This window comes from Poecilia formosa, unplaced genomic scaffold, assembly GCF_000485575.1.
Source record: "Poecilia formosa unplaced genomic scaffold, Poecilia_formosa-5.1.2 Scaffold25, whole genome shotgun sequence".
In the NCBI taxonomy this organism is placed as follows: Eukaryota; Metazoa; Chordata; class Actinopteri; order Cyprinodontiformes; family Poeciliidae; genus Poecilia; species Poecilia formosa.
This window is the reverse complement of record NW_006799964.1, coordinates 1,893,004-1,917,639: the sequence shown is the minus strand read 5'-3', so window position 1 is coordinate 1,917,639 and position 24,636 is coordinate 1,893,004. Positions and strand designations below refer to the sequence as shown.

General features: G+C 39.1%; 1 protein-coding gene across 5 annotated transcripts in view; it reads right to left on the bottom strand.

Annotated features, from left to right (window-relative positions):
- Positions 1-1,327: 1,327 nt before the first annotated feature.
- ccser1 (coiled-coil serine-rich protein 1) overlaps positions 1,328-24,636 on the bottom strand; it is a 134,928-nt gene continuing 111,619 nt past the window's right edge. For 3 of the 5 annotated variants that reach the window (XM_007548104.2, XM_007548107.2, XM_007548105.2), the window contains one exon: positions 1,328-5,983. In XM_007548104.2, the coding sequence (XP_007548166.1) occupies positions 5,246-5,983 (738 nt within the window). In that variant the 3' untranslated portion in view covers positions 1,328-5,245. The remainder of the gene's footprint in view (positions 5,984-24,636) is intronic. The other 2 variants (XM_016669507.1, XM_016669509.1) reach the window with 2 other exon arrangements.

Here is a 24,636-nt window from a genome sequence, read left to right as displayed (position 1 = left end):
ATTGAACACAATGTTTTCTTCAGTAAAAACATTTCTAGCAAAGCTGTGAAATGAAATTACACACGGGATGTTGGTAGCAACCCAACTGACCAGCGCCATACAAGAAAATCATTACGTTATGTGTGATAAAGAGGAATGACAGAGAAATCAGGCGAACACGTGAAGAAGGTGCAAACAGGGAGAGAGCAAAGAAAAACACTGAGATATGTCGGTATTTACTGTACAATGTAATGTAGCTCCCTATAAGTGCAATTTAATATCAGATTGTTTAGTTCAAAGTGATGGTCTATAAAAGGTTTCCAGTGAACCAAGTGTTGAACAAACTAGGTAAAAGCAAAGAGCCCTTCCAAGTTGTTTGCAAACATATTGATGGGATTTGTTAGAGACAGATTCCGTTTGGATTTTGCAACGAGCACCATTGGGGCTGTTATCATATACCAGATCGTCCTACCAAGATTTCTGACATTGAAGTCAAAAATAACCACCGACAGTCAGTAAGACCTGGGATTATTTGGTGCAGTTTGTTTATAGAAAGAACAGGTGACAGACTCTACACAATAACCTGAAAAGCTATGACTGTTTGATGCAGGGTTAGGATTTGAGTCTGCTCAGGTGAGGTCTCTTTGGATGTTTGGCAGACAAATGGTATGCCGCATCATCAAAGAACTAAAACTCACTAAAAGTGGACCTTGGATGCGGGGAGATCATGGTGTAGGGAAATTCTTTTTACCTTGTGGTAGAGATAAACTGTATGCAACAAAGTGGAGCAGTAAATGGAAAAACATACAAGGATTTTTTTTAAGTATATAAAGACAAAATAAGGGCAGATTCCTTGAAGAAGACCATGATCCCACAAACAAAGCCAGTATTTATTGGTTTGAAATAATAATAATAAAAAAAAGATAAAGCTGATATCTTTTTCATCTGGCTGGCCCAGTCAATCATCTGGTACCAATTGAAAATCCAGGAATAGTAAAGAATACTTACAGTTCTGCAAAGATGAGTGGGCCATAATTTCTTCTCTAAAAGACTCGAGGCAAGTTATTGAGGTCTGGATTTTGTTTATTCCTTAATAATAAATATCTTTATTCAAAAGCCAAGTATTTTGTGGTTACACATGTTGCATTTGACTAATAAATTGGTTTGTTGTTCCTTTTAACACCACCGTAGAACCTTAAAAAACCTTAAAAATCCTTAAAAAAGCAGCTTTAATAGATACCTGCCTGTATTTTAGATGGAATACAGCAGCAAAGTTATCTATTTAAAATAAATCTTAAGTAAAGATGATGTAAACAACAACAACAACAACAACATGGAGTTTCTTTGTTTTCTGTTTAATCACCACTAAGGCCTGAAACGCCTTTGGTTATCTGTCAGACCTTTGACTGCATTTGAAACTTAAAAGTGTGAAAAATATATTTGCTTTCATGTTTTAATTTCCTTAATCCCAACTAACAGACACAGACTAAAGAATCATAATATATTCTTTTAAACACAAAAATCAAAGTAATATCAACATGTCAATAATTTATGCACAAATATACATTTCAATCTAATTATTACAAGAATTGAAAGAAAAGAAATAATTACAGTGAAAACTAAAAGTTTATAACAGCATAAAACATTTACATGATTATCATCATTTTCTTTTTAATCTTTACTATAGTCATGCCTGCTACCTTACCTGTAAGTCCCAACACACTTTCAGAAAACTGTCCCTATGGCAATTCATTTAAATAAGGCAAAAGCATGAACAAAAAAAAAAAAAACACAAAAAAAAGACAACAAAAAAATCTCCAGAGACATGTAGTGTCTTAAACGTACAACATCCTGATAAAAAATAAATAATGTACTGAGGTTCATAATGTTTGTCCACTCCCAGCAGTAAGAGCTCACCATCAGTTCATGATTTCAATTTAGAAACAAATTAAAAAAAATATGACTTTGTAAAAGACCTCAAGGCCAGATTTGAACTTGAATGTCAGATGTGACCTCTTTCTTTTGTGCAACAACCAGCTGCCTCCCTCTGCGCTGTGTTCTTCGGTGCCGCTGCATCGAGTACAGCCAATTCAAACGAAGAGCAAAAATAAAACCTGTGTGGGCAGCTAAATACTCTGACAATATTTCACATGGTGTCAACAGCTTTATAACATGCAGGAGTGAGGGATGTAAAAAAAAAAAAGCATTACTAAAGAGGTCAGCCAGTGACACAGAAGGATTGCCTGCAAACTAATGAAGCATCTAATGTTTGGCTCATGTTTCACTTGCGTTTGTCTTTATTTCGCTCTCGCTTAGAAAAACGGTGTTAAAATCAACACGGCTGTGTGTGTACCAGCACCCAGAGAATGCCGCATTATACAACAATATGAGGTTTGTATCAGTGGACTTAGCAGGGAAGAGAGAAGAGAAAAGGAGATGATGATAGAAGAAGATCCAATAGAAAGAGAGGTGACGAAAGGAAGGAGACTGCTGGCGAGACGCTGGAGTCCAGCAGAAACAAAATGCACGCAAAAAAAAAGTGACAGGAGAGAGGAACCGGAGGGAACAATGGCATTTCAATCAAAAGATACCAGAGAGTTGTCTTGGAGAAACAGACCACAAGCAGAACTGCAGCCTCCAACACCAGGATCAGAGCCGCTGGGCTTCAGGCGCTTCTTCGCCACTACCAGGACCTTTTTTCCCTCGTGATGTGTGCATTACAGCACACACACATCATTTACACAGGTCCCCCCCAAGCCAGGTGCTATTTAGAGACAGACAAGGTCAACAAGCGCTCCAACATCTCACCAGTCTGTAGATGCCAGCGGCGGTGAACTACTCGCTCGCACCAAGAACAAGCGCAAATTCCCACCTCCTGCTTGACTCTGTAGAATCCATTTACCTCAAAGCCAAGGGGGGAAAGACCAGTTCCAGGATTTGGTCAGTTCACAGAAAACATACATCAGTTTGTAGTAAAACAAGGGGATCGTTATATAGTTCAGTTAACAAAACAAAAAGTAAGTCGTTCTGAAACGCACCTTGTCCCAAAAGATATGAGTCAGCAAATGTTGGCAGTAATGTTCATGTCACTTAAACGACCTTATAGACAAAAGAAACGTAGATTGTAGTCTTGTTACGATGAGATATCACCATTAAACTGAAACAGGAAGAACTGAGTAAAAGCTTTGTAAAGTCTTTGAGTAAAGATGCAACTTTTTCCCCGTTTAGTTCCTTCTTTATGCAGAACCCAATTAAGTGACTCCCTTACGCAAGTAGTTAAAAAAAACATTTTTCTTGCAGCTATAAGGGGAGGGTTCGGATTTATGAAGTAATATTCTGTGATGTTATCAGTGATGGTTCCCTCAGCTGTTGTAGAAAGACGCCACCTCACAGTAAGTTTGTAGAAAAGGAAAGAAATTCCCAAATAGGTGACATTTACTCAGAGGCACTCCCTGTTTTTGCTGATTCTAAAAATGCTCACACTGAAATTATTTTTTTTTTTATCAGTGAAATACAATGCAGAACATTCTGGATCGGAATCTGAGTTATTCACATTTTGTGCTGATCTTTACAAGGCTCTAAGTTCAAAAAGAAGAGCAAAAGAGGGGGGGGGGGAACAGAGTAAACTAATTATTAAAAACAGGCTGTTCATCAGTTGATCAAAATTTAAAACGACTGCCATTAAATATTCACAATCTGGCCACGGACCTGGGTTTTAGCTCAACTTATGTCAGGAATTCACATTGTTATGATCTACTGATGGCAAAGGCAGAGGCGCTTTGTCTTTGAACATGGCAGGAATGCTGAGTTGTCAGGTTCCTCTTAAATTAAAGGCCGATTCTCAACCCAAATGAGGGCATTAAAGGGCTCCGCATGGTTAAGTCAAACTGTTACCACCGTCGCAGCAAAAGCTGCATCATTTTGTTCTCGGCCTCATGTCGTCTGTAGGAGGTACCCTTCTACTGCGATGTTTACTTTTCTACAAACTAACTGTGATGTGGTATCTGTCTGCAGCAGGTTAAGAGAGGTATTATTAAGAATAAATTTAAGAGGAAAAAAAAACATCCAAGTGTGTTTATTCAGTACAATTCTGTTTGCCGTTATTCAACGAAGCGCCCATAGACATCTGCTGCCAATGACCGGCTCAGGTTTTTATCACAAGCACTGAGGAATTTCTGTGAAAAATCTGTCAGAGGTAATAATCTGTTTTACTCAAACTGGAGTGCAACAATAGCTTATACAGGTTGTGGTTCGTTTAAATTTAAAATGTAATTTTATTTTAGCTTTACTATTTTTGTGAGACTCATTATTCCATCCAGTATAACGTATGTTGCATCTTAACTTTGTATTCCTGCAATTATAAAATGTTGAGGAAAGAACACAAGTCATTTTCTCGAACAAAAAATTCTTCTCTCTCTCTCTCAAAAAAAACAAAAAAACAAAGACTATACAAACAGGTTAATTAATGTCATGGAAGTTTTGACTGGTTTTAAAAACACTGACATGAAAGTTCATACTGTAATGAGAGTTAAGTGGCTGCTGTATTAAATGCTCGGCTGTGTTTTTTTTCCCTTCTTTTAAAAATGTTTAAAAAAAAAAGCATGCTGTATCACAAGGACTGCAGTCTCTTAACCTGGACCAATGAGGAATGAGGATTTGATTCAACGAGGGATTTGGCAGCTTGAGAAAAACACGGTCACGAGCAAAAATCACAGTCGGGTTCCCAAAGTTCTTGAGCGGCCAATGGGGCTCACTGTTACAGGCGGTCAAATAAAGAACCGAGCTTTAACAATGCAGACGCCTCGTCTTTTCATTCAGCTTTGCCGCCGTGCTGTTGGTGCAGATGGCCAAGCAGAGATATCACAGGCGATGTCTTTGTGTCAAAGTGTGAGTTTGAGTGTGGGTGACTGTGTTTGTGTGGAGTTTGTGTGTCTGTGGGCGTAAGCTCATCTGAACTGTCAGCATGACACGACGTGGGAGCGATGATAGACGGGTGAGTGCCTTTTTTCAATCTCACCGCCTGATGCGTGTGTGCGCATGTGTAAAAATCAAGCTAATTTCTAAACAAGTGAATCAAGAGCTGGTCTGGATTGCACAGTGATTGTAAGCGCAATGGGACGGGTGGGGGATTTTTATTTATTTTTTTATTTTTAAGGGTGAGTTTGGCGCGAAGCAGCAGCAGTGTTTTCTCCTAAATATTAACCCTTATGATAACTTGAGCTGATGATATGGCTGCTTATGGCTGTTTTTTTTTTTTTTGGCATCCTCAACTGTCTCTCTGTGTGAGGGCTTGCAGTTCGGCCGTGTGCAGGGAATGCTGGAGGAAGACGTTTTTCCGGCTATAGCTATGCAGAGACAGAGGGCCGCGAGGTGGTTGTCCTAAACGGCCGGTGAACGCAGAGGAGGAGGAAGAGGAGGAAGCTGACGAAGGTGTGGGAGGTGTTGGCGAGGCCCGGTCTGATGACGAGATGTTTTGTGTGGAGCTCCCTCTGCTTGCGAGGCTGTGGAGACTGGAAGAAGCGCTGGCCCCGACTGCACGGGGGATTAGGCTTGGCGGATGGTGATCCCCGCCTCCTCTCTTCACCCCGCCGGACAGACTCGCTCCACTTCCTCCTTCTCCTCCTCCTCCTCCTCCTGGAGTTAAGGACTCAGAGGAGGAGGACGCCCTCTCGGGCTGCCGGGAGAAAGGAGGTGAAGCCGAGGTGGAACCTGGGGGCTGATATGTACTGGTCTGGGCTGGTGTGGTGGGTGAGGTCTGGACGGAGGACGGGTCTGAGGAGCCTGAAGCCAGATGACCTGCAGTGTTCCCAGCGCCCTGGTGGTGGCGCTCCTCCCTGGCAGCGTGGCGCTCTGCGGCAGCAGTGGGCCGACAGTGGTAAGGGTGGTGTTGGTTATAGTGGTCCCCTCCTTGTGCCGCTGACGCTCCCCGCACCACCCTTCGCTCCCTTGGAGCCAGGCTGATGCTGCTGCTGCCGAGTCCTGACCACCGGCCTGGAAGGCTGATCTGAGAGAGGAACACAGAAAAACAGACAGATATCAGAGAGACTTCACTGAGAACAACTCACTCTGCTCTTTTTGGCAGCGAGTGTGTGACACAACCTGCCATTTTTCAAATGTTAGTCACCGAACATGTCTGTCTCAAGAGAGTAGGGATTATTTGAGAACAAAACACAGTCAGACAGAGCAAAATGAAGAGACAGGCAGCATGAGAGAGTTGTGTCCCGTGTTCACGATAGGTTGTTAATTGGATGACATTTGGAGAATCATCTCGTTGGACCTCTGTTGTCTCATCTAATTGTTTCCGAACCGACCATAACTCTGCAACGAGCAAACGTACGCCTTCAAAGAGAAGCAGAACAAGGCAGCGCATTTATGGAGATATGTTATTAAGGTACGCTTAAGTCCTAACTCACAAGGCAATCTCACTGTTTATCACACACGTACACGCACACACACAGAGACACAATAGGGAAGATGGCACATAAAGCTAGATGGCAGAAAAAGGAGCCACCTGTTCTCTTTCACACTCCACTGCACCCCCTTATGCAACATATCTCATCACTGCCCCTCTTCTCTGTAGCTCTCAATCTCACACACTTGCAGCCGAAATCACGCCGGGACCAACTGTGCAGTGTTCAGCAAAGAAACAAAATCTCATCTGACACTGAACCTCGAGGGAAAGTGAGCGGATTTGACATTTTCTAACACAATGCTTCTCTGTTTGTGTGTGTGTGTGTGTGTGTTTTTTTCCCTCTGTGCTCTGTGCATATGCATGAGCATGTGTCTGTGTAATGTATATAGGCTCCTGGTGTGCATGGGGGCAGCATGATGCCTATGTGCTTTCATTGTGTTTCCATGCACCCCTGCTTACAAATTAATGTAAAAAGAAAAACCATGTTGAACTTGTCAGCAGAAATGTGATTAGCCAGCACACAGCTAACCGAAAGCATGAAGTGCTTAGACTGCCAGCTGCATGTGTGCTATTGTTAACCTGCAAACAGAGGGGAGCTGCTCGGAAACCAGTGACCACAAATATAACAAGGTAATCATACTTTCATTTCAGGCAGAAGAAAATGCTACTATTATATGTTTAACAGGCCAAATTATCTATAGAAGTTCCATTTCTAGTGTTATGCTGATGCTTCGGATCCATACTTTCCAAAATTTGGTAAAAGTGCCACTGATACTGGTAGAGATTTTGGTATAAATTACATTTTGGGGTTAAAGTGTAACAGTTGGATCTAGAAAATGACATGTTCAGGTGACCAGCTAAAGACCATTAGAAATGCAAGCTAATAGTTTCTCTAAGATCACCACAGCAACATGTTTACCAAATCTGATTGCATAACACTGTGTGTAGTTTTTGTTTGTTTGTTAAAGAAGGGTTAGGGTCAGGTAGGGTTAAAGAAACCGTCTGACTTTTTCCATTTTTTCCTAAAAAAGATATAAACATAAGATAGTATAACTAGGTTAGTATGTTTAGAGGGAGTGATGTGGCTCTCATCCTGGCTTTGGAAGAGGGGACCAAATCTTGCTGAGAAGTTGCTGTGGGGATCATAAGAGCTTGATTTTCCATCCACATGTATAGACAACTCTTACAATTAGGTCCCCCCAAGGTCTTTTGTGGGGTGTGTGCTGTGGGAGTATAGTGTGCCAGAGGTGCGTTTAAAAACTACACAGTCCTTGTGAAACGAACAAAAGAGCTGGTTTGTTGTTGTTGGCACAAAGTCTAGCATATTTCCAGTAGGACAGGAGTCTAAACCAAATGAATGGTTAATGAGCAGGTCTTTGGAAAACTTTGTGACATACCAGGGAGGTAATTCAGCGACTTCAGTCGGTTGGGAAAGGTGCTGCTGCCCATCTCCAGCTGTCAATGGGTGAGAGGCGGGGTACACCCTGACTGACAGGCTGTCAGTCCATTGCAGGGCAATATATATATATATATATATATATATATATATATGTATTAAGACAGATGAAATATTAGAAAATACTTCAACGCAACAAAGATAACGCAACGAAATGTAGGTAGTAGGCAAATTTTTTCTCAACGCCAGACTAGAAATCTTGCTCTGATGTACGATTTCTATCTTCCAACATATGAAAGGATTCTGCATAGGGTAAGCTCTTATTCAAGCTGCTGTATGAAGAACAAGATCGGGTAAACACATTCAAGGATGATCTTCAAGATGAAAGAAACGGGAACAAGGACAACCTCTTTCAGAACCACTTTGTTCATGATATGGATCCTCAGTTTGTGGGGTTTAACAAAGTAGACTGTGAAGCGATTGTTTGTTTGTGTTTTTCATAACACCTTTAGTGCTTGGATTAAAACGAGAGGAAAAGGGAAGAAAAGAAAAACGGCATATTTCCGTCTAAAAACACCTAGTGTTATCGGAATGAATACTCGTAGGTCGTTTTAAAAAAGGAGTTCAAAAAGGACTCTCCTTGGTAAATCCTTAGAACCGCTGTTCTGCATGTCCGTCACATACATTACACCACACCTGCAGGATAAAGGAACGCTAATTGACGCACTCATTAGCTTCAAATAAATAAAAACGTGAACTGAAGCTTAGAAATCTGCTCTCTAGCAGCTGAGCTGCAATACGCTTTCATGCAACACACTCTGCCAAAACATCAAACAGTGTCGTTGTCCATACAGCTTTCTTAAAGAGCTTGGGGAGTGCATCCCTACTTTCTAATGGACTCTAATGGGTGGATAAACACTACAACACATCTCACACATTCCTTGATCTAATGAAGGGGAGTGAGAATTAACTCACCAGACACATTTTCAACATGGGGCGTTGGGAAGAAAACATGGGGGAATTGTTACAGCGTTGAATATCTGCTGCGCACTTGTCAATGTATGCGGGGCGGCTTAATTAGGGCTAAATCACTAATCTTATGAAAAAAAAGTAGTTGTTTTTCCACCCATAGACATCTGAGGAAAAACAACAGAAGGTAAGGCACAAATAGTGAGATACAAGTTGGCAGGCGCCTTGGAAGAAAACAATTACCAGAGACTGCATTAAGTGCTGATTGAGGAAACATATGTTGCGTATCAAAGGGAGATTTCTGGTCTATCTGAAAATGACACCATGAATCATCTTCGATGGATCAAATAAAACCTTGGTGGTTAAATTTGAGTGCATGTGGGTCTAATGAACACAGGCACCACAGGTTAAGGTTGAACAGAAAGAGAAATACACAATACACAGCCAAACCAAAGAAGAAAAGATGAAAAAAAAAAAACACAGAAGGTGAAAAAAGAGAGAATTGGTTCGAAAGTGATTAAACGCAGAGATAAAGAAAAATGACTTTAAAACTGGAGCAAATAGCAAACTGTGCAGGAAAAAAGAGAACAAGACTGATTTACAAACTCAGGTGTCCTTTCTCAAGTACACGCTCTGCGGCAACCGGGCTGCCAGTGTGTGTTTGTGTGCAAACACTCTGGAGAGTACCTCGGTCTCACACATGGTCCTAGGAATACACACACACACACACACACACACACACACGTGCACGCACATGCACAGACACAATTACACCGTCATACACACACCCAGACCAAGGTAAATCAGATGGGGCTCCTCTAGAGTTCGTTTTTATAGAGTCGTGAAGAATAAAGCAAAGGGGCCGTGGAGAAGTTTGCATTAGCAGATCCTAATAAACTTCACTTATGTAATATTTGCCATCATTTGTCTTAGACAAGAAACAAATTAATGATCTATGTTTACACTGAGCTGCAACTCCTAGAAATCTCAGTTCGACATAACTTGAAAAATAAAGCAACGGAAAGCTGAGTCAAGTCTAGTTAAAGACATCTACAAAATAAATGAAGCTTAAAAAGCAAATCTTTCCCACCGAGTTTAGAGAAGTTACACTTTGTCGGTATTAATTATGTAGCTTCTTTCATGCCGAACACGTCATACGATCTAAAAGCTAATGTGGATCTTTGGAAGAGGGAAACACCGGAAAAGCAGCTTTGTGACAATAGTCACATCGCTTGAACTTTTTTAACTTTTTGTTGCATTATAACCACAAACATGGATGTATTTTGGGGGGAATAGAATAATGCAAAGTCGCGTCAAACTTTGAACAAGACTTAAAAGACCAGGATTTTTACAAAAAAAAAAAAAAAAGCTGAAAAGTGTGGCATGCATTTTTATCAAGTCCTCTTGAGGGCGTCACTACTTTAACCCTCCCACGGTCTTTAAACCCCACAAGATTTTTACTCTGTGCGCGGTCCGGTTGGGTCGCACTGAGGCTGCGTGTGATTTTACAAGTTTTTTTTTGCATAGCTTCCAAAATTTATGGTCTGACAGGACGACCCCTCCACTTCCACGCCCTCCGACCACGACATTTTTGACACTCCTCTTGAGCATCGCACTAAGACCACGGGAGGGTTAAAAAACTATTTTTTGCTGCTAGTAAGAGCTTTCTTTTGGTTTAAATCTTGACCATCTCTGTACTTATAGAAACTTTAATTTCATTCTCAGAAAAAGTGCTTGCACAGAATGAAGCTGGGCATTTCTACACTGTTGGACAGTGCACAAATTATATTTTATTACGCTGGATGGAACAGGGCAATGCGTGATGGTAACAGCTTGGGATATTGTTCCATAATAACTAGCTACAGAAGGCGTATGAATGATGTTGCAAGGTACCACACTGGTAAATTCTCATTTGGCAATAATTAAAGACATTTACTAAAGCATAAAACATTTAAATTGTTCTTTCTTACTCCACCAACCCTCATACTAGAAAAGTATCTCACTAATCCCTGTGTGAATATTCAGGATTTATGGGAAAAATTAACTATGTAGCCTCTGAATGATCACCATGATCCTAAAGGACATAAACAAACAAACAACTTGCGGTAAATCTATAAAAAATGATCAAACTTTTATCAAATATTTTATTGCACCGCTTCCTGCTGCATAAAGCCTTAACAGTAAATTTACAAGGTAGCTGAAAAATAAACAAAGTGATACATAAAGCTGAGAAACGAGATTTCAGTTCCAATCGAATACAAGAATGCTTTAACTAGCATTTTCCACGATTTATTCTGAGTTGAAAAATGGACTTTTCACAGACATGCTGTGCTCCGAAGAGTCTCTGAGGGCAGTTAACAGGATAAATCATCCAAATACAGTCAAACAAAAGGTGAAACTAAGCCTGGGTTTGCCGTCTCAAGGCACTGGAATGCCTTCACTTTGAACTTGCTGGTTTTTATCGATACATGAACTGCTTAGGAAGTGAATCTCTGTTGTACGGCCTGTAGCAGAATCTTTGCCTCACTTCACTCATTTAATTTTGACTTCGTTATATTTTTCAACCTTTGTAAGCATGGAATACTCTGAGTTAGTAAATAAGTAGAATAACTGAACATTTTTTTTTTTTTACATTTTTATGTTTCCGATAGTCACAGATCAATTTTTTAAATAATAGAAGAACTAGACTTTAAATGCAAAGCAGCAAATCATTAAAAAAAAAAACACAAACAAAAAAAAGCAAAATTTTCTTTTCTCCTTTTACCAGTTTGCTTGAGAATAAAAGACAATGACTTGACTTAAAATATTTTTGGCAGAAGCTTTTAAAAATATGCTTTTAACAGCATCTGCAAGTGTACACGTCAGATCATGTAACTGAAGCAGGGAGGAATGCAAATAAATCCCAAAGCTATAATCCAGAATAGACAAACTAAACATCAGGCTGGCTGCACTGGAAGTAAGGATGCAACATGTGCTCTTTGAAATTCCTGCCCTCTTTCCCTACAGTCAGCAATGCAGCAGGTTGTGTTTCTCTTGTTTTTTTTTTCTCCTGCATCTGAATTATCACCTGCTTTCAGCAGACTAAATATTTAACCTACTTGCCTGTCAAGAGCAGATTTAGTCTTCCAGAATCTGACACTTTCTGGCCCACCTTTGAAAGACATTAATAAACATAAATATGGCAGGATTATCCTCTAAATCCAGGAATAAAAGGCTTCTGTTAAATGTGGCCAACTGCCTTGGAGAAAAGAAGTGCCATTAGTTTGGAAGTAAACACAAAGTAATATATATAATCGTTAATTTGCTTTTTTTTATTCAACACTAAAATCTCCTTAAACTTTTGCGTCAACATTAACACCATCTTTCAGCAAACGGTGAATATTTTAACTTAACTGTTTGTCACAATTAGCTCTGGTCTTTTTGAATTTGATGCATTTTTTTCCCTCTGCTTTTCCACAAAATGCATCCAAAATGTCCCAATTACGTTTGGCCAAACTTTGTACTATTTCCGTGACTATGTAAACGCAATCCAATAAAACCTTGGAATAATACCATCTTTATTTCACTTCATAGTGAACATGAACTCCAAAACAGATGTGCCCTGTTTTTATTCTGCAGTGCATAAGTTAACCATGATAGCTACACTGAATCTTATATAGAGAAGACAGAGCACATGTTACTGTAAACTAAAGATTAAAAACAGAAGGTAGGGGGAAGGGCGGAGGTAGGTGAAGCAATGGATAGGCCCCTCACTGACATTTGCTGATGACAGTTTGGGTGGGGCCGGGTCTAAAATAATGAAGAAAGATTGAAAACATGAAAGGAGCAGTCAATCCAGCCCACACAGCAGCAAACTGTCACTCAGAAAGCTGGATGTCATATCTTGGACATTGTTGACGGATGAGCTGGTATGCCAAACGTGCTATACTTCGAACTGCACAATCTAGTACATCATAATAACCGTATGCTTCTATTTGGTGCATTCAAATGCCGTATTCATTTTTCATTTGTGCCATAAAATTTATTTTTTCTCTTTTCCTCCCCCAAGAGCTCGTTGACAGCACAACTGATTCTGTATATTTATTATGCAAATTATTGCAGAATGTCTACAAGACTATTTTGGGGAGCCAACAACAATTAGTGCAGCTTAATTTTACAAACTCAACAAGATATTGACACTAAGAAGGAGTGAAAATACATTAAAAATATTAGATAAGTTAAGTCTTAGATTTGTGTTTATATGTAATTTCCTGAACTTTCTGTTAACAGTAACTATATCCAACTTAGTGCTCCATCCAGTTTATAAAGTATTACATGTTGCCTGGCAACTGCATGATATTTTTCACTGATAAAATGCATGAGTAACATCAGGATGTCTGCTAGCATCAGAACCATCCAAATACAGCTTTGTGTAAAAGCCTCAAATGTGATCGCAGCCAACATTTAGGTTTGCTGAACAAGTGTCTGACGAGCAGCTCTTAGTCACTTCTTATGATTGGGGGAGTTGAGTAGTGCGCTGCCCCAGGGTTTTAAACATCCACCCACAATGGAAAACACAGACTGGCCAGCATCGAAGTCTGTGCCATGCTGTGGCCACGAGGCCCAATGAGGTTTCTTCAGCATCTCTGTTGGGCAGGGATGTTGAGAGTCTGGCAAAGCTCATCAACCACCATATCTCCAAAAAGCCTCGTGACTCAGTGTGTATGAGCCTAATCGTTGGAAAAAAAACAAAAAACACCCTCGTCAACCACAGGCTAAAGAAATAACATCCAAAATCTTAAGCAGGAGGGGTAGAAAAGGTAAAATATGTGAATAGGTGACAAATCAGAAATGAACAGAAAGAAGGAAGTAAGGATAGGAGCTAAGAAACACAAAAAAAGGACATATAAGTAGATGGGGAAAGTGTTAGGAAGGGGAATATGAGATCAAGACAAAAGCAAATAACATAATAAGGAGAGAAGAGCAGGTCAAAGAATAAAGGTGATGGGATGACACGGAGGTAAAACAACAAAGAAGAAGCGGATAGCTCGACAGATGATGGGAACTGCAGAGCGAAGTGAGAGTAAAAGGTGACAGCAAAGAACCAAAGTTACACAAGATGAAAGAAAGAGATAATTAGAAAGCTAGAGACTGGGATGAAGAGAAAAAAGTAGTGAGACAGAAAGTGTGAATGTTAGCATCAGTATAAGCCATGACAGCTACAAGGTGGACAGAGAAGAATCTGACATCAATTTCTGTCCACAAGGAATCCAACACAGAAAAAGAAGCTACAGTCCAGACATTATTCATACCTTTGGCTGATTTAGGCTTAAAGTACATTTTAATTTCAAAAACACATTTCTTCTGACTGGACATAATAACATTTTGGAGCAGCCCAGCAAGTGTACCGACTCAAATCTGATTGAGAATTTGTGGAAGGAGCTAAACATTAGAGTGATGGCAATGAGGCCTTCTAACTTTAAGGACATGAAGCTCATCATCAAGATAAGTTATCAAATTAACAGCTCACACATTCAAAAATCTAGTCAGCAAATGTAAACAAGAGTTTGATTGCTATAACGACAGCCATTTGTTTAATGAATACAAAGATGTTTTAACTGGACTGCATCCAAGTGATTTTAGCTCCATATTAGCTACTGAAACAAACTCCCTTTTCTGTGTACTTCAGCACTCAGTTTCTGGATTGATTGCTGCCCCTGGCTGTCCCTTATGTGTCAAAATGGCACTTACTCTAGTTGTCTAATTATCACAAAAGCTGTGATGCATCCACACCTTGTTTTTAAAGCCTAATGCATTTCTATAACTGTCATTGATGGTCAATGTAAATCTCCACAATACTCTCCTGTGTCATTTAACTATTTTTTTTATATATATATAAGTCCGCCGGATTGAACTACTGATAAATAATATTTGCTTACATAAAACTAGAGTGCCATGTTCTTGAGTAGAGTAAAAAAATATTATTTCAGCAGGTGTCATGATAAGAAAAGCCACACAGTGTGCTGGACTCTTTCCATTTCCATGGTTTGACATTTCTTTGATCTGCTTGAGACCTGGCAGGAGGCCTGAGGTTATTTCACCTTAATAAGGGTAAAACTGTAGGAGCTATTTTCTACCAGCCCCACCAAAGGCAACAGGGCTGTAACCGTGGCGTTGTTCTTCATTAAAACCCAAAGCTTCACAAAGAATCTTAAATTTCTTAAATTCTTTGGTGGTAAACACCAAACATTTGACTGCGCTTCCAAGGAATGTCTCTAAATTCTTCAACTTTCACAACTGGATGTCGCTCATTCTATTCCCCCAGTAAGGTCGTAGACGTGTTTTGAATTGGCACCTTGTCAAACAACAGAGAGGGGGAAAAAATGTAAACACGCTATTTTATGCAGAGTGTAGAGTGTCACTCTGCAAAAATGTACCATCCTCCTCGATAAGGGAGTGTCTTCCAGCTAAATATGTTGAGTATATCTGCTATAGACTTAAGGCAAAAATAATTTGGATGTCTCCAAAAACTTTTTATAAAGAGGCTGCATCGTTGAGTACATTGCATAATGTTAGAATACTGGCTCTGCAACTTATATTTCAATTTATATTCCCAATCACATCAATCAATGGCTTTAGGTTGGACATATTTAGGAGAAGGGATCAGTACAAAGAGGTCTGATCACTCAGCTGTCTGACATTGAGAATTTTGTTTCCGCTTACTCTTAGGTATAACTTAATAATAAAGTTTCTTTAAAATCAGTGTCATTGTATACAACATTTTGCATCTGATGAATGCATACAGAAAATATGAGATCAAAGACAGCAATAAAGTATAAAGGCTTGACAGTTTGACAAGATAGATTCATGGACTGACAGCAGGGAAAACAATGAAGTATGAAGTTATGACAGTGCGGTACAGGCTGTCAGGCTGATACATCATGTGGGAAAACTCAGAAACTGTAGATTCTCTGATGCTTATGTGTGAGCACAAACCCTTTGTACATGGATGTGTACATTCACCACCAGACTGCTGAGTTATGTGCCATGTGCAGTGTGCAACATGACGCCAGGAAGAGTCACAACTAAAATCAGTTTCAAGGAAAAAAACAACAACAAAACCACCAGCCACGAATATTTAAAACATGTTGGGTCTTGACTGGTACAAATTAATCTGCCATAAAATCTGAAACTGTCGGCAAACAAGTTTTAAAAGCTTTAATGCAAAATATGGCTGTAGCCGTATACTGTTCCTGGTTTTATTGTGTTTTTAAACAATTACAAACACGCTGCTAACCTCCAGGTTTTTGGAAAGAAAAAGCTGAATACACCAAAATTCTCACCAAATGCTACATCATGTACATCCACATAAACTCAACAGCAACTGTGTTAGCCTTGCTGTTTATGGATTGGACCACCTTTTCATATTAAAACTACCATTATTGTTTATGGTATAGATTCAACATCATGTCAGAAATCTTCCTCAGACACTTTGGTCCATAATTACATGACAGAATCACTCAGGTGCAGTACATGTAGACATGGAGGTTCAGTGGAGTACAGTGATCACATCATTGTGTTAAAAACACGGTACATTGTGGTTGTAAAGGAATGAACATGGTCAGCAAAAATATTGAGGTAGACTGTTGTGTTTAAAAAGACTGTTGTGCTCAGTTGGTACTTGCAGAAGCAGCCTGAACCCTTGATATATGCCAGGACTGATCTATATCCCCCATGCTGTTTTTACTAAGTTCTGACCCTGAAAGTTGGAGCTAAAATTGAGGTTTATCGATCCAGGCAATGTTTATTCAGTCTGTCATTGTCCAATTTTGGTGAATCTGTGGGAATTGTAGCCTCAGTTTCCTGTTCTCGGTTGACAGGATGGTGTCTGGTCTGGAGTTCTGCAACTGATTCAAGACTTAAGATGCTGCAGGTTCAGAAACGGTATCCCAGATATTTTGGTTGAAATTAATGGTTATATGACCCACTATTGCCTTTTCTATAATCTCAAAAGAGTCTGCCCATTCATCTCCAACATCAAAACCGTATTTTTACCTACACAATCCTGCATGTGAGACATTTTCTCTTTGCTGGACAATGTTCTGTCATCCAAAGAAATGCTGTTGTATGAAAACCCCAGTAGATAAGCACTGTCTGACACCGACAACCACACTATGTTCAACGCCTTTTAAAGGGAAGGTAGGTAGTAATGCTGGTCTGGAAGTTGTGAACCCAATTTAGGCAAACCGTGATTGGTAATGGGAATAAGGTGGATGAGGGAGGGTGAAAAAGGGTGGGTGATTTAAATGTCCTCATCCTAAACTTTTATGGGAATGAAAATAAGCTATCTGCCATCCGAAATGCCAAGGGCACAGAGTCAGTATGTGGGCAGGAAATACAAGTAGGCTGGGAAATGTTGAAGCTTCAGTGACATGTTGGTGATCGTATTAACTCTGAGCCAAGATTTCCACATACCCATGTTTACATGCTGTCCAGTGCTAAAATAACGCAGGGTCTTACTGTCAAGTAGCACTAAAAGCAAATAAAAGTTGTAAAAATTAAATAAAATGTCTTTTTGAGAACATGTACATTTCACACACGATTTTTGCAAAGCATTGATGTCACTGCTCTAAACAGATGTCAACACCATGTGGACAACATTTTGTCAATCATTTGGTTATTTACTTTCTTGAATCAAAGTTTTTTTCATAGGTTTAGTTCTTTAATAAAAGAGTGGTGGTGATGTTGTCCTTCCAAACAGTCTGAAACCAAACAGTTCAGTTATGCTGCATTAGCTCAGTATCTACATACTCATGTAGAAATGTGCTTATGTTCATAGAACATACTGCTATGCATTGACTTTAAATATCAATTATTACTTCTTCACATGCCAGCCTGATAAATATAGATACACCTTCACCTACACAAACACACACAAACACACACACACTTACTTTCCTGTCAGTTGGTGCAGCTGATGAGCTGCTTTCCCATTTCTCATCTTGTTCTGTGTGACAGCCCAGGTGGGCTGACACACTACAGGAGATGTGAAAGGTGGGAGTAAGGGAGAAGAAGAGATTGAAAAACGATGCATGAAGAAAACACAGAGGAAGAGTGGAGCTTTCCAGGAAGGAAAAAAAAAAGCACTGGGTAAATTTTTCCATCAGATGTCTGCTCGGCCCGATGGTAGTGCTGCAGCTGCCACCTGTGTCGTCACATTAAAAACAACTGAGTGCCCCGCTGCACCCACAATCCACTCACTAGGACAGAAAGAGAAGGCAGAGTAGACAGAGATGTTTCTAATGATAGATTTCCTCCATATATTTAACACTACGCGACACCGGCCGCTGGGAAAATATTTCTTATCGCAGGGAACATTACTTTATTTCTTTTTAGTCACTTTGGCAAAAATATGTTGCTTCATGGACGTTATTTTGTATTACAATATTTCAAAGTAACACAAGTAAGACAACTTTAAGCTTTCAGAACTAGAACATTAAAATGACCATTAACATACTGAATAAAGAAAGCTTGGTTTTTCATTGCACTTTGGTGCTTACTGGACCTTGCTGGAGAAAACAGAGTGCTCTTCATAGGCAAAACTGTCTGACATTATGCTCTTCATGATGTATCTGCAAGTGTGTGATTGCAAGGGACACACTACTCTGAAGAAGATTAGTTGATCTGATCAGCAATGGCAGTTACCAACTCCGAATGCAACTCCAATTAATTTGTCCTAATTCAACCCATTTCACATCTACGCCCCCACTGTTCCTCTGCTGCATCAGCACCTCAGGTCATAAAATTACCAAGTACCTGTTTGTCACAGCTAAGTGAGTCTGTCCTCTGAGCCGGCAGTGTGGGCTTGTGCAAAACAGCATGGGTGTTCATTTACAAAAATAAACAACCCTCATTTGGTCAGTTAACTCCAGGCAAGTGACTATTTTTACAGACAATTAACATAAGGGACAATGTCAAAAGTCTACAAAGAGGCCACTTCTTTGGTTCAGGTACACATGGCTTGTAGTCATATCTCCAAAGATCTGTACATAAAGTGATACTCTGTAAAGACTGTGTGCCCTTTAAATAACACATTCAACCATGTGAAGTCTCTCAAAACATAAATTTCAGAGAATCTCTGTTGATGCATGTTGGTATTCTGAACTAATATCTCAACTTATTCCTAATTTCAAATGTCTAAATAGAGCGTTTCTGTTACATTATATTATTTTATGGTGTATATAAATGAATTTGTGCACTACTCACCAGGTATATTGGAGCCCCTTACAGCTAAATAAGCATGCATAATGAAAATAGATCCTCACAGTTGACTGTTACAAAAAATTTAATCAGGAAAACAACCGAATGCAAAGAACAGAAGACTCTGTCCACACAATTTTAAGCATGACTTGTGATTATAGGATCTCCACTAGCATAAGTTGAGCGCAGATGGTCTCGCAAAGCTTCTGGAAAAAATTCAGAAAGCCGTTTTATTTTTTTTTTCAAATGAGGCACGATTTCCAAATGGGGTGGGAAAAAGAAAATGAGTTTGCAAAAGTTATTTTGCTCTAATTATGTTTTAATTATCTATTTTTGTGCAGAATAATTGGATCTTTCCCCACATAAAAGCCACAGAGATCATTAGCCTACATTCAACATTGATGTTGTCATTGATTGTGCTCTGTCCCATTTTAAGCTCATCAACTGATAAATAAAAAGGTGACATTTAAGTAACAACCAGTTGGAGTGGCCAAAGACCACTCCCACTGGGATGAAGAGCTTCATCTAAACCTACATAAATCCAAACAAGAGGAGCTATTTCAAAATACTTTTAAATGTTTACAAAAATATTATTCATCCAAAATAACTAGTTTTTTTTATTGGTGTCAAAATTAGCCAAGATATCACATCAAGACAAGATTCAGGTTTGTAAGGAGGCCAACAGTTTCTCTTATAGAGAGTGTGTTACAAACACCTGTACACCGAGTCAAGCAGTTTTGTTAATGGTTTAAAACTCCAGAAAATACAGTAAAAAAAAATATATGATGACATAGGCTCACTGACAATCACCAGTGTTCTTGCATGAAAAGATTGGACTACAGTGATTGAAATACATTATTTTATCTTTACACCTGAAACTCCCTTAAACATAAGGGAGAGTCTAGAACAAAGTATATATACGATTTAACATCTTTAGCAGCTTATATAAGCAGAAAAAAAAATCTGTATCTATATATCACTAGGAATGCATTGAGACAGTGCTGGAAATTCATTACATTATACTTTCACTGCAAACTAGATCTAACGTATTCCTTTTCCTTATTTCAAACAGTGAAGGCTATTTTAGAGCCTTTATCTTTTATCTGATCATTTACTCTTGCAGTGTAAATGTCTTTTTATTAACTCGAGCTTATTCTGTACGTTCTTAGAAACTCACAGTACTGAATTATAAAGAATCATATGCCATCTTTGAATTGAATCATGTTCTCTTAAACTAAGTTTTGATAAAGTGCATGGAATGACACTGGACATGAGTTATGTTGTTCATTGTGTATGACTAGTGAATTTGGGCAGAGTTTTTGGGTTAATGTCAATCAATGCTTGTTAAATCTTGCTTATTTATGTTTTGCTTTGTTTCTCTGCTTCCTGCACTTAGATTTGTCTGCCTTCATGTTTTATTTAGAAAAAAACTGTTTCCCTTGCTCCCTTCTGATTTCTGCCTTTCTCCATGCCAAGCCATTGTCACAGATTGATCCTGATCTATTCACTAAAAGTAATTTTCTTTCTCCGTATACATTCAGCATGGTTTCCTTTGTTCTTTGCTGGTTTGTTGGCGTTCACCATACTGTAGCCCTTTTGTCCACTGGAAAACAAATCGGTAGTCAAGTAGATTCAAGTTGTACTTTGTTATGTCTGTTAAGTGTTTTGTGTAACCTTGCACAGTCAAACACCCAGAGGGGGTATTCACACAGCTTATGTGTCTGACTATGTTGTAAATTGGGGGAGAATATTTGTAAAAAACAAAATACTCCAGATAATTTACTAAGAGATGTAGTACAGTACTAGAAAACAAACACAGCAAGCCGTCAGGACATGGATACCATTTAATCGCTGGACTGTAAATTCAGTCAGTGCAGTTCATTCATAGAGCATTAATCTCAGAAAACCTAAAATGTTTCAAGTGTGTCAGAACATAGATGCTATTAAACAGGGACTTCCTTATTTTTTACCAAAGCCAAAAACTTTGGAATTTAGATTTAGCATTGTATATTAGATATATACAATGTGGTTCACATAATCATCAATCCATGTGAATATTCCCTTGAGAAAGCAGACCCTTGTTTTTTAATAGGTTGTCATCATTTTCAAACACATTCGATGACAGAAGTTGACAACAACAAGAACTTAAAGCAGCAATTTCACAAGCATTTGTTGTTCTTTGCCATCTATTGAAGTTGACACTGGGTCATTTGTACCTTTACCAGTTTGACAAAACGTTCCCAAGATATTTAAAAAACATCTTCCTCGTTTTCCTACTCAAAAAAACTCGGGTCTAAAAGGACAAAAACTGCAAAATGACCAAACAGTAAAAAGAAAAAGTCTAGCTTCCTGTTTAAAACCCTCAACTGTCAAGACAGCAGTGTCCTCCTGGACCCAAGCATTTTGAGGTTGACAGTTAAAAGGATAAAAAATAAATAACTTTATTACACCGATCATCTTAATTTTCATAAGAACGTACACAGCAAAATGAACCAAGAACATATTGTAAATATATTGTTTCAAAATCTTGAATAAGAATGAAGAAGCATTGCAGAATTTTTGTCTTTCTAACACAGACAATCAGCTTAATCAACAAGGTGATACAGACAAAAGGATCATGATGCAAAGGCTTGTCCATGTCTGTTTGACTAAAGAGATTGTGCAAGCAGAAAACTCCCTTTTGGACACGCCACAGCCCAAAGTATGTGCAGCCGTGCAAGTGCAGAGAATTATCTCACTCAGAGGGGGGAAGACATGAGAATCCATGTCAATTTCAGATTTCATGTCGTCACTGAATATTCATTAGCAATGTTTGTCAGTTTAATATTCTATCTTTGGTGTGAGTCTCCCTAGTTGGCCTCAAGGCCATCCGGAATGTGGAGATTGCAAAAGAATAGCTTATCAATATTCATATAGGTTTATGCTTTCATTAATGTTGCAACAAATTGTATCAGATCAAACTCACAGCATGTGGGTGTGTCCACACTGGGGCATCTCACAGACCGAAAGAGAGAAAAAGGTTGAAGAGAGAGGGAGACTTGTCAGAGGGGGGTGGACGGTGAAGATGGTGGGGAACAAAGAGAGGGACAAGACTGCTACAGATGGTCGAATGTCTCCAAAAGATAAGAGCAAACTTTGAAAAAGAAGGGAAAGGATCAAACAGATGAGCAGAGACAGAGGAGAAATAAGTGGGAGGTCAAGAGAAGAAAGGGAAGAAGGGGATAAAAGAGTCAGTGATACTAAGTAGGAAGGAGGCGGCCCGGGAACAGAAGAGTTAAGTTCTAAAGGTATCTGGCCTACTTTGTTCTGACTAATGAAGCCAAAGTGTCCCGAATCTGTCCTGAATCACCAGAGGCTCGTTAGACCACCCTGTTCTGAGACTGTGTCTGTGTTTCCCCTGGCATGTTTGTAAGCATGTGATGTGTGTTTGAGGGAGGGTTACACTTGATGTGAGCCTGATTTAATGTGCTTCTCTCTCCGCTGTACCCTGAAGCTGCATGCGAGTGTGAGCTCAATGCCCTGCATGTGTTCTTGCCTCCACTTGTCACCTTGCTTCATATACCAACATGGTGACAGAATGCTTCATGCAAACGTGTCCATTGCATGGCCACATGTAAGCGTTTGAAATTTTTATGTTTAGTGACTTTGCAAGATTAATAGATTGATTGTGAGATCTCCATGAATTTCTATGAAAGTTGACATGCTGACACAAAAACATAAAAAACACACACAAAAAAATGAAATTTTTACTTAACCACCACCATGACAACCAGTTTGTAAGTTAACTCTACCCCTACAACTTCTATGTAACTTGTGCTCCATTATTGAAATAACTATCCCCATGACATGTTACAAGATATGTAAGCCCATGCTGCCTAATCTCTATCCTCCTGCCACTCCATGCATGATTAACTGCGTTCAAATGGGACGACTACATTAATAAGAGCCATGTAATTGGCTTCTGTGTGTGGAGAAGGAACAAAGTATTGCATCTTATGTTTGAAAATGGGTGCCAGGCAAAGTTTAGGGAAATAATCTACTGATAAACACTCACCGGCCACTTTATTATTAGGCGAACATGTCCAAGTGTTAGTTACCACAAGTAAACAATCAGCCATTCACATGGCAGCAACTCGATGCATTGGTCAGAGTATTTCAGAAACTGCTGATCTACTGAGATTTTTATGAACTGCCAACTCTTGGGTTACAGAGGACATAATATCCGGAGAGAGGCAGTAGTAAAGATTAATGTTACATTTTTTGGGCTGACCTGGGAGGTCAGAGGAGAATAGCCAGACAGGTTTGGAATGATACAAATGCAACAGTAGGTCAAATGACCACTTGTTACAACCAGGTTGTGAGGAATACCCTCTCTGAACCTGCACTGACATGAAACTTGAGGCAGAACACCAAACTGAGTGTTAATCTCATCAACTAAGGATTGAAAACTAAAGCTGCGTGTCACAGCTTCGATCTGTCCTGACTTTTTTTATGAACAGTTCAGGCTGCTGCTGGTGGTGAAATGGTGTGGAAGAAATTTACATGGCAGATTTTGGGGCACTTGGTACCGATTAAAGTTTAAATATCGCAGCATTTCTGAGTATTGTTGATGACCGTGTTCGTCATTTTATGATCACAGAAAAAGGCTCAACAGAAAAATAATCGACACGTCAAGGACCAGCTATGGTTTGCGCATATTGAGGCAAAAAATAAAAATGTGTGAGGAGACACACTGGTGGGTAAACAACAGAAATCAAGTGTTACATATTGCAATTAAAACCTAAGATTTAAGATGCAATAATACCATGGAAATTACAATTTAACTGAATGAAAACCAAGAAAGCTGTAACAGTAATTATTGCTGAAATCTGTGTGACTATAGTAGAAATAATGTACTTAATATACATATTTATATATGTACAAAACCCAATACTAGTGACACTCAATAAGTACAAAGTGTGATTGTCGATGGCGGATTAGAAGCAGGGTGTTTCTAATAGACTCCTCCCTAACAAATATACCCTCCTCTGGCTTAATTGCCTCCAGTCTTAAACATGTTACCCAATCACAGGAACCTCACATAAAAGGTGCTCATGTACATCTCTGGAACATCTTTATACATATCATTTTATGTGCACAAATCTGTCAATTTCCTTATTTTTCTTCAGTACATCAGCAGTTTAAATGCAGTAAACACATCACTGTGTTGCTGTCTTCTCATTTCTCAGAGTGAAAATTGACCTTTTCCATAATTCCCAAATCTAATCTTTTTCAAATTATTGAATGCAACTCTTGGGGATGCCTGGATGATAGACTGAAACAAGCAAATAACAGCGTGAATATGTTTCGTGTTTTCGATGACTCTATAGAGTATTGTAAAATCTGTTGTGTTAATAGACCAGGCAATGTTTTTATATGAAAAAAAAAATAGTAAGTTTAAAAGACGCAAATCCCAGACAAGTTATACAAAGAATTTTTTTTTCTATTTCCAACAGACATAGCAAGATATCTGATAAATATTCAGAGTTATGAAGAGAATACAGCCAAATTGTCATAAATTTTGAGCAGCAGATAAATAGAAAGCATTAACCATGTTTTTAGATTGCAGGTAGAGTTGTATAGATCTGAAATAGGCTTGTCC